This window comes from Marmota marmota, unplaced genomic scaffold (genome assembly GCF_001458135.2).
Source record: "Marmota marmota marmota unplaced genomic scaffold, marMar, whole genome shotgun sequence".
NCBI lineage: Eukaryota > Metazoa > Chordata > Mammalia > Rodentia > Sciuridae > Marmota > Marmota marmota.
In genome coordinates this window covers 1,433,407-1,443,131 of record NW_025999853.1, presented here as the reverse complement: position 1 = coordinate 1,443,131, position 9,725 = coordinate 1,433,407, and the positions used below count along the sequence as shown (strand labels likewise).

At 61.3% G+C, this 9,725-nt stretch overlaps 2 protein-coding genes and 1 long non-coding RNA gene across 11 annotated transcripts in view; 1 reads left to right on the top strand and 2 right to left on the bottom strand.

Moving 5' to 3' along the window:
• The window catches only part of LOC125616511, a 10,164-nt gene extending 1,674 nt beyond the window's left edge, over window positions 1-8,490 (top strand). The window contains exon 2 of the long non-coding RNA XR_007347140.1: window positions 7,387-8,490. This is a non-coding gene — a long non-coding RNA (uncharacterized LOC125616511). The remainder of the gene's footprint in view (window positions 1-7,386) is intronic.
• The window catches only part of Tex33 (testis expressed 33), a 21,797-nt gene extending 12,912 nt beyond the window's left edge, over window positions 1-8,885 (bottom strand). For 2 of the 6 annotated variants that reach the window (XM_048801882.1, XM_048801884.1), the window contains exons 1-2: window positions 419-2,758; window positions 264-350 (exon numbers count right to left, since the gene is read on the bottom strand). The gene's annotated coding sequence lies outside the window, so the exon portion shown is untranslated. Of the gene's footprint in view, window positions 1-263; window positions 351-418; window positions 2,764-8,649 lie in introns of those variants that run through there. The other 4 variants (XM_048801871.1, XM_015482743.2, XM_048801885.1 and 1 more) reach the window with 4 other exon arrangements.
• LOC107139887 (thiosulfate sulfurtransferase) overlaps window positions 3,313-9,725 on the bottom strand; it is a 7,225-nt gene continuing 812 nt past the window's right edge. Inside the window, exons 1-4 of one of the 4 annotated variants that reach the window (XM_048801834.1) lie at window positions 9,559-9,706; window positions 8,650-9,266; window positions 7,469-7,635; window positions 7,053-7,280 (exon numbers count right to left, since the gene is read on the bottom strand). In XM_048801834.1, coding sequence (XP_048657791.1) covers window positions 7,095-7,280; window positions 7,469-7,635; window positions 8,650-9,244 — 948 coding nt within the window. In that variant the 5' untranslated portion in view covers window positions 9,245-9,266; window positions 9,559-9,706 and the 3' untranslated portion in view covers window positions 7,053-7,094. Of the gene's footprint in view, window positions 3,749-7,052; window positions 7,281-7,468; window positions 7,636-8,649; window positions 9,388-9,520; window positions 9,539-9,558; window positions 9,707-9,725 lie in introns of those variants that run through there. The other 3 variants (XM_048801848.1, XM_048801840.1, XM_015482741.2) reach the window with 3 other exon arrangements.

Below are 9,725 nucleotides of genomic sequence, written 5' to 3'. Positions count from 1 at the left end.
GGGGAAGGGGGGAAGCCGGGGACAAGAGAGAGAGAAGCCAAACCACAGGACTTCACCCAGATGGTGCACAGACTAAGCCATTCTCCCAGCTCCAAGTTAGTCAGTCAGTTCAAGTTCAAGTTGGTTCCTTTAGGTCAGATTTCCACTTCCGTCACCTACTTGATGTGACCCCCACCCCACCCCCGCTCCCTGTCTCCCTCTAAAGTACTGCCCAGTACTGGACCAGCTGACGCAGAAGCGCGGACCCACTGCCACGTTCTGACCTGGAGTGAATGTCCCAAGAGATCTTGGTCAAGGAGGAGGGAGGGTAGGTCTGGCTGCAGCTGGGCACTTGTCACTCACAAGCAGTTCTGAGTGGGGAGAAGACAGGTGACGTCCCACCCCTGGGGAGCCCGGCCCCCTCACCCCTCTGCCTTACCTCTCCAGTGTCTCTCATAACGTCGGAAAGCGCGCAAACCGCCCCGGGGCCACCGAAGCCTGAGAGGGCTGCCCCAAACTGCACAGCTAGGGGAGCAGACCAAAGGGTGGATGCTGAAGGGAGCCCTCCCAATTATTCACTGGAGTTGCCATGGCAACCCCGTAGGGCTCTGTGACCTCAGAGCACCGGCTGGCCCACCCCTAGGGATGAGGGGCCAGGCCTGAGGGGACGGGAGGGGTCTCTGCGTACCAATGCCAGGCTGGGTGCTAAACAGAGGCCACCAAGGGCAGAGGACCTTCCTGGGAGCATGAAGCAATCAGTAGGGCGCGTGACTCCCTGCCGAGGGAACGGGCTCAGGGCTCGCAGGGGGCCCTTAGGGCTGGAACTTGAAGGGCCCTAGAAGCTCAGCAGAGGGACTAGGGTTTCCTCCCAGCAGGGGACGGAGCCAGGGCTCCTGCACGCTGCTCACCACGGAGCTGCCCCCAGCCCTTTGTTGTGGGTTTTGAGACAGAGTCTTGCTGAGCTGCCCAGGCGGGTCTCAGACCCGTGATCCTCCTGCCTCGGCCTTGCGGGGAGCGGGGCTCAGATGACACTGCGGCCCTGTTTGTTGGGCGACGCGGTTCCTGGAGGCCTTTGGATTGAAAGCCCAAGCGTCCTGCTGGTCACCCAGAGGCCGACCTCAGTTCCTAGCTATGTGGCCCCGCACGCTCCTTCCTTCGTCAAACCAGCAAGGAAAAGAGACTCCCCACAGAACACGACAGTCGTGTATGCCATAGCGCCAAAGTGCCACCTGCCTCCCTTGCCACATTCTGATGGTGCAAGCAGTGGCCACCCCCACTCTGAGGGAGAAGGTCACACTGGACAGGACAGTCCACCGGGACCACGCTGGACTCCTCCACCACTGTCCTTTGATCTTCTCTCACCTCGGCAGGCAGTGATCCTGGTAAAACCAAAGTTGAACCTTGTCCCTGCTCTAACCCAAACCTTCCGGTAATTTCCCATCTCAACTGGATTAAAAGCTGAACTCCCCTTTTACCGGCAAGGCCCTACCTCCCAGTGGCCCTTATGGCCCCCCCAGACCTTGGCCCGTCCTCCTTGGCCAATGCTGCCTTGGCCCATGGTGAACACATCAAGCACTGCAGCCTCAGGGCCTTTGCACTCGCTGTTCCCCCCACTGCAACTTCCTGTCCCTGGACATCTGCTGGACTAGCCTCTTCACCTCCTCCAGGGCTCTGCTCCCTGCAGAGACTGTTCACAACAACCCCAAATAAACCCTCAAGCTTCACTTGCTCTTAGTGGACTTAAAAATCACTGATTTGGGAGACCACGCCGCTGGGCCGTACATTATCAGTTTCCCGGCAGCTTTACTGTGGTAGCATATGGTGGTGGTGGGGGGGGTGATAATGGTGGCCTCAGTTATCCTTGGGGACCTGAAGGGGACCTGTCACTTATTCTAAAAACACTGACTCTTCAACTGGGGCCTACGGACAGCCAGTGGGTGCAGGTCTCTGCCCTCTGTCTTCTCTGGTGCTGCCTTGGTGGCTGGGCCAGTCTGCTCAGCTCTGCATGGTGACCTGGGGACCACTGGAGGCCCACACGACAGGGTTGGCTTGCTGAGCTGGACCTGCCCCGCCCCGCCCTCCTGCTCAGGCTGAAGATGCCCGGGGGGGCCTCAAGGCTGACCGTGAACGGACCTTGGCCTTGTGACAATCCTGTCCACCGCTAAAGACCCCTCCAGCTCCTGGCAATGGCCAAGAGAGGAGCCGGGAAAGACCGTGAGGGTGGGAGGGGCCCGGGTCCACGAACCTCCACGAACCTCCGCCTGCTTCAACCCGATGCGGCCGCTGCCCCCAGCAAGGCTCGTCCCTCTCCTCCTTATTCTGAGCCTCCACCCGAGGCCCCGGGGCTGAGAAGGTGGCCGCAAGCCCAGTCCCTCTTGTCCCCCTTCTCCCCCGCGCTGGCCCCTCAGATGCTGGCTTTCCTGCACGATGAGCTTCCAGACCTGGGCTTGGGGACAGGGCCCCGCGTTGAGAAGCGCCTGGCCCTCCACTCCGTCCCCAGCACGATCCACCCCCTGACACACAGTGTCCTGTGGTAAGCCCGTGGGAGGTGGCAGGAGGACTGCTGTGTCCCCTGCCCAGCCCTGGCACCTGGATGTACCTGACCTACAGCAGGTGCCCATAACTGTGCTGACAGAGCGGCCGTGACAGGAGGAGCAGATGGCGGCAGAGCCACCGTCACTCCTGAGGCTGCCCCTGAAGTAGCCTGAGGAGGGCCACCTGAGGCGAGGGCTCTGCAGAGCCTGAGGGCCTGGGCGCCCGAGCCAGTCTCCACCAGCGCCCGCTCTGGGCTCAGACGTGGCCCTGCCCTCGAGACTCTGTCTAAGCAGGAGAGGGACAAGAGGGGACCCCGTAGGGGCTGGAATCCGCCCTGCAGCCCCACCAGGGTTTCAGGACTCTGGGATCCAGCCCTGTGGCCACCCGCCTGGCAGCTTCCCCTCCGGGGGCCTCCCAACTTGACGCCAGGCCCAGCGGCCTTCCACCCCCTCCCGCCATCGCGCCCCAGAAGGTCTGACTGAGCCAGGAAGGAGGCCCACGGTGGAGGCTGCTTGCCTCTTGCTTCTGAGGCCCTGGGCTCTGAGCCACCTTGGGACACTCACTTGGAAGGCGGGCCCTGGCTCACCTCTCTGGCCCCGTAGGTCCCCCATGCTCCAGGGCAAAGTCCACCTGACCCGGGGGCGCAGGTGGCTGAATAAGGAAGTGGCCCTTGAGCGGCTCCCCCAGCTGCGGGGGGTGGGGGGGGTGGGGCTCGGGCGGCTTCTTGCCGGGTGGAGGCCAAGGAGTCTGGGGGTGAAGTGGGGACAGGGACGGGGTGGAGGGAGACCGCAGACCGGCTCTGGAAAAGGCGCTTTATTCCAGTGTGGGGGAAGGGCAATTCTAAAAACCGCGTCCACCTGCCTGGCTAGGGACCAGCCGTGGGTCACACGGGACCCCTGACCTGGCCGGAGCCGGTGCCCCAGGAGAGGCCGGGCTCAGGCCTTGCCGCCCTTCCCCTGGGACACGCGGGTCTCGGGGGGCGCCCGGCGGAACCACTCGGACCAGGAGCCGTCATAGACGGCCACGTCGGGCTTGCCGCAGAGGTAGGCGGCCAGGGCAACGTGGCAGGCGGTGACACCCTTGCGGCAGGTGGCGATGAGGGGCTTGGACAGGTCCACCTTCTTGCCCTGGAACATGGCGCGCAGCTCCTCGGGGCTCTTCTCGAAGCCGTCCGCCGTCAGGAAGTCCATGAAGGGCATGTTGACCGAGCCGCGGATGTGGCCGGAATCCAGCCCTGGGGGCAGAGGACAGGGTCAGGGAGGCTGGGGTGGAGGGGGCCACAGGCTTTGCACATTAAAGTGACATCTTCTTGGCGCCTTGTGGAGCTAAACTTGTTGCCAGCCCTAACTATGACGTGCGATGCCGCGGATGAGACCCCGGCAGCCTCCTTGAAGCAGGGGGTGCAGACTGACACCTGCTTGGGAGGACAGGGATGAGCCTCGGCGGTCCGCCTCCGCCAGCCTCCGCCAGCCTCCGCCATGGCAGAGCAGCTTCCCTTCTCTGCACCTCGGCTGCCTCATCTGTAAAATGGGCTCAGTGGTACACACCTACTTCACTGCATTGTCGAGAGGGACACATGGGACCCGTGACTGCCAATGCCACGTGCTTTGTTGGCTAAAGAGCCACCACTGAGGCCCCCCGGAGCTGCCAGCCCAGCAAGGAAGACTGACATCAGGAAATGTCGCAAGCCACTAAGTTCAATGTCACTCCAGTTTAGAGATGAACACACCGAGGCCTGGTGGAACAAAGTGTCCCACCTCAGGCCATATGGACAGGTAAGACAGGCCTGGGGTCACCACGAGCCCCCTGGGTTTCCTTCTGGGCACACAGCTGTGAAAAGAGCGGGTGACCTGGTACCAGACCCAAGTTGAAGGCCCGGCTCTGCCACTTACTAGCTGGGTAACCTTGAACAAGTCCTGCCACCTCTCTGGGCCTCAGTTTCCCCAGGGGTAAAAGAGGAGTGAGACTGCCCCTCCCCCTGTGTGAGGAGTAAAGGCCACAGGGACAGCACTGACCACTGGGGCTGCCCCCACCCATGCCCTCAGATGCTGTGGCTTCCTGCCACTTTGCCACCTACGAGGTCGGGGTCACTGTGGGCCCTTCAGGCCTGTGCAAGGTGTGGATAGAAGCAAATGTGTAGCTAGGCTGGCCCGGGGTCCCTTCCACCAGCAGGGCCCCTCTGCCCAAACTGCCTCTGGACCGGCCTCAGCAACTCAGCGAGACCCCGACTCAAAATAAAATCTAGAAAGGGCCGGGGACGTGGCTCAGTGGTATGCACCCCTGGGTTCCATCCCTGGCACCAAAAAAACCAAAAGAACAAACTGGCTTTGAAATAGCAAGAGGGGCCCAGGGTTTGGACGTGGACAGAGCCGGGCCCCCTCAAGGCCTTGGCCCAGGCCCGAGGCTGCCGGGTACCCTCCTCCCTTCTCACACACCCTGCGCCCTCCAGACTTGGGGAACGGGACTGGGCTCCACACAGGTTTGCCTCCACCTCTTTGGGCTCCTCCCCAAGTCCCCACCGCCCCAGTAAACCTGGACCATGGGAGGTTGGGGCCAGGGTGGCAAGAGGGGGCAGGGCAGGACCTGACTAGTGGGACCAGGCCACATCCTGGTACTCTGCACAGGCCCTGCCCTGCCAGGTCTCGGTCCCCCTGCCTGTGGCACGGGGAGCCCCCATCTCACAGCCTGGGGGAGTTTACCTATGACAGGTAAAAGCCCTGGGGGCCCTGGGCACACATCAGGCACCAGTGGGGTTCTGGGCCCCCACCCCAAGCTCCAAAGAGGACTGTGAAACTCATTAGCATAAAGGTCCCTGGGTGACAGAGACTTCCGGTCCCTCTTCCTGTGGCAATCCCATCTTGCTTTGCCCCAGACCTGTGCCTGAAGCCAGCTGTGCACTACCCGGTGGCTCCGGAACCTTCCTCCAGGAACCCACTGCGGGCGCTTTCCGGGGCGGCTGGGGCTGGGTCAGTGACCCCAGGAGACCACACACGGGGGCCCTCCTCTCCCCACCGCCAACGAGGACGCGCCGTTGCTTATTTTCTGATTCCTTAAAGGACCCCTCTTCTGAGAAGGGGTGCAGTTGGGGGCTTCTGTGGAGCTGGGCTCCAGCCGGGGAGGGCCCTCCTGCTTGGGCCAAGGCTCAGGGGCTGCCTGGGGAATCCCAAAGAGGAGCCAGCAGCCCGTGGCGCCAAGATGTGCCCCTCCCGGCAGAGAAGCTGGAGAGCAGCCAAGTGGAGGAAAGAGTCCTCTGCCCGAGGCGGAGTCTCCTGCTGCTCTCCGCCCACGTGCACTGTATCTGCATGTGCAGGCCCAGGGCCTTCCGGTCCCCACAAAAAATGGGCATGACCCCACCTCTGGCACCGGGGTTCCCAAAAATGTGTGGAGGAGAGATTAATCTTAATGAACTCATCCTAATCTTCCCGAATCGTCACAAAGCCAGGAGATTATCCTCGCCACGCTGGTGGGGAGCTCAAGCGCAGAGAGGTGAGGTAACTTGCTCCAGGGCACACAGCAAAGGTATTTGAAGTGCCGTCAGACGGGTCAGACCTTAAAGCCTGTGTTCTTTGACTACCCTGAGCCTCCCTAGAAAAGGAGGCTGAGGCAGGGGAATGGATGAGCTGACGTCCCATGCTCAACTGCTCAGAGGTCTAGGAATTTATGTTCCGGTTTTGGCCAAGAAGGTGTGAGTCAAGCTGGCAATCTTACATCTTCAGGCTGCCAATAGGTGTGAACGTTCAAGGCCAGGAAAACCTGTTTGGCCCTTCCTGCCTTCCTTAAGGACACCAGGGGATCCAGTGTGGGCAGCCCTGGCCCTGGAGGGGAGGGACACAGGCAGAGGAGCTCCCTAGCCCCATGGAGCAGGGACCTTTCCCCCAGCCTCGCGATTGCTCTCCCCACCCGCAGGGGTGGCCTTCACAGACAGCCTCGCTCTGATGCTGCCGACCAGGTCCAAGTCCTGGCCGCTCCGCCTGCCTCGTTAGAGAAGTCTCTTCTCCCATGGGCCGGGCCGAGCAGGATCAAGTCCACGGGCTTCTGCCCTGCCTCCTCCCTCTTCCTCCTCCCCACCCAGGGGGAGGTCAGGAAAGCAAGGCAGACTGACGCGCCCAGGGCCACCCCTAGGTGCCACACCCGGATGTAAACTGAATCTGAACAAGTCCTACCCTCTCCCCGACCAAAGGACTAAGGCACACGCTTAGGCCAAGGGCCTCATCCAGCCAGGAAGTAGCCCTCTGGTCCTCCTGGGGTCACTCCGCCAGGGACACTCTGGGCAAAGCCTGTCCCTAACCTCCCATCTGGACGGCTGAACCCGTGGTGTCTCCCTTATTCCACCCCAGGTGGGGACCATGAACCTGACATAGCCTCCTGTGACTTTGTGTCCCCAAACATTTTGCGTGGAGGTCAGCAGGACCCTCTTAGAGAATGAGGGAGGGAGCCGTCGATGCCTCTAGGTGGCCCTGACCTGTCCTTTCCTTGCCCTCAAATCCCTTTACAATCACCATTGCATTGAAATCAGCACCTCCACACACAGTGGGTACGGCTGACCCTATTTTGATCATTTTATAAAGAGGATTCAGAGGTCAAGCAATTAGATTGAGGTCACAATGCAAAGGAGTGGCAGTGCTGAAAGGAGAATTCATATTCCCTGGCACTCCCCTTTGGGCACCAGAGGCGGGAGGAGGGTCACAGAGGAGGGAGAATTCAGGGCTCTCTGGAGGCATCACAGGAGCACGCCGTTTCCCTTCTCTATGCCTCGGTTTTCCCATCTGTGAAACGGGAATGATAAGGAGTGCGCCTGAATCACACTTCTCCATTTCCCTTGGAGCAGGCTGGGAAACACCAGAGAACCAACTCCTTCTCTCCTCCCTCCAGGGCAGCCTGAGTCCCAAGAAGAAAAGGCATCTTGAGCCAAGGCCAGAGGGCTGCAAGCACAGAACCAGAACCTTCTCCAGACCTCCAGAGAGCAGGCCGGCAGGCGAGCAGGGGCCCGGGAGAGCGGATCTGAGGAAGGCAGAGACCTCCTGGGCTGGCCCTGCCCCTGCCTCCGTGAGCCTCTGTCTGATGAGGTGACCTCTCGGTCCCTCCAGCTCTGTGACTGGACAGTTTTCCCACATTCTCTCCCTGGGGCACACAAAGGAAGCAACACTGTTTCACAAGTTAGGCGAAATGTTGCACCAGAGGTAGATCCTGGGGAGTCGGGGGAGGGGTGTCCCTGGCGGAGGGGAGAGCCACCAGGAGGTACAGGCTGGCAAGTTCTGCACCTGGGAAAGGCAAGACCCAAGCTCCCTCTAGCCAGGGGCTTCTAGACCTCAGTGGTTCCTGTCCCGAGGTGGTTCCTGCCCCGAGCAATGCAGACTTCTGGCCTCCCTTCCACAGGAGGGGACTGAAGGGCCATCTCTCTGGGAATATCTAGCAGAGGGGATTCCTCTCTAGCCCTGGGGGCTGGGGTGGGGGACAGATGGAGCGTATCCAGGTTTAGAGTTCTGGCTTAAAACAAGGCAGCTCTGGGTTCAACCCTGGCTCAGCCACTTGAATGAAGCCCATCACTGAACGTTCTGACATCCACACACACACACCCCCTTTAAAATGGGGCACTACAACTTGTTGGATGGGATGGGACAGTGACAGGTGTCTAGCATGGCAGCTCCACCTCAGGCCCAGCTGCTAGGAAAGGTTATCAACTGAGCTGTCCTGCAAACCTCAGCTGAGGGACCAGGGAAGCTGAGGGGAGGGAGGGGTCAGGAAAGGGTGTTGCAGATGGCTGGAGAAGCTTCTGGGGGACTACGTAAGCCCAGCGTGTCCTTAGGAGGCTCCAGTATAAATGCTGGCTCATGGGCATCATGCCCTTTGGTACAACCTAGTGCATGTAGGGGTGCCTGGAAGTGGACAGGGGCAGACATCACCAGTCACCTCTGGCGATGCTGTGTCACTTGTCAGCACATGGCTATCAAGACACATACATAGGTCATCATGCATCTGAGCTGAAAAAGTGGTCAGGGTTAGGTGTATCCTACAGATAGAAATACTGAGGCCTGCGCGGGGGGCCTGAGGGCAAAACCTGGAGAGGGTCCCAGTCACCCTAACTCCATGTCTTCCTATTAGGCGTAACTCCCCAGGGACCACAGGGACACTTACCTACTGCATCTGGCTCTGGCTCAGTGCCAGAGTACCGCCCTTGGGATCGTGAATCCACCAGCTGGAACCTTCTAGATTCCAGGTTCTCCAGTACCTGCTCATAGGTCTTGAGCAGGGAGCGGTCCAGAGTGGCTTTGAATATGGCTGGCTCTGGGTGTGAGGGCTCAGATGTCACCGGGTGGCCCTCCTTCAGCCAGTTCCGGAAGCCACCATTGAGCACTGACACAGTGCGGTGGCCAAACACTCGGAACATCCACCAGACTCTGGGAGCATAAAAGCTGCCCAGGTTGTCACCATCATATACCACCACATGCGTGTCGTTGCTGATGCCCAGGCGGCCCACGTAGTCTCCGAAGTGCTCCTCGCTGGGCAGCATCATTTCGTAGGGCGAAGCCGTGTCCCGGCACTCCTCTATATCAAAGAAGGAGGCACCCGGCACATGGCGCTCTCGGTACTCCTTGCGGGCCTCACGAGTGCCCGGTGAGTACCAGGACGCGTCCAGCACCCTCAGGCTGGGGCCCAGCTTGCCTGACCGGAGGGACTCCGCCAGCCACTTGGTGGAGACCAGGGCCCGGTAGAGCACCTGTTGAACCATGGTGTCTGCTCTGCGTTGTCACCTGGCGCAGATGGGAATCGGGAAAGAGACACCCCTGAGCGCACTGGGGGCAGTGGGCGGGGCCTGGGAGGAGCAGCTGCTTCTCCCCGGCACCCCAGGATGCAGTGTGACCTCCCGGGGTGCAGCGGCGGTCTGCGGATTCCCAAGGACGCGCCCCAGCCCTCCCCGGCTCCCTGCCGGCGCGGAAGGGGGTGGGGCAAGGGTTTCTGGGCACCGAGGTCGCTGGACGGGCGTCTGCCCGGGCAAACCCCATACTCGCCCTCGGGATCCTGCCAGGAAGGAACTGTGCTAACCGCCCGAGATGCGGGGCGCCGGTCCTTGGGCTTGGACTCCTCTTTCCCCGGAGGGCAGGGGCGGGTGCACTGGGAGAAGCTGCCCTGGAGTCCCCAGGCGCGCGGGACAGCGCCCTCGCCAGCCCTCCCGCACCCGCTCAGGAGCCCGCCTCCAGGGTGCCCTCTGT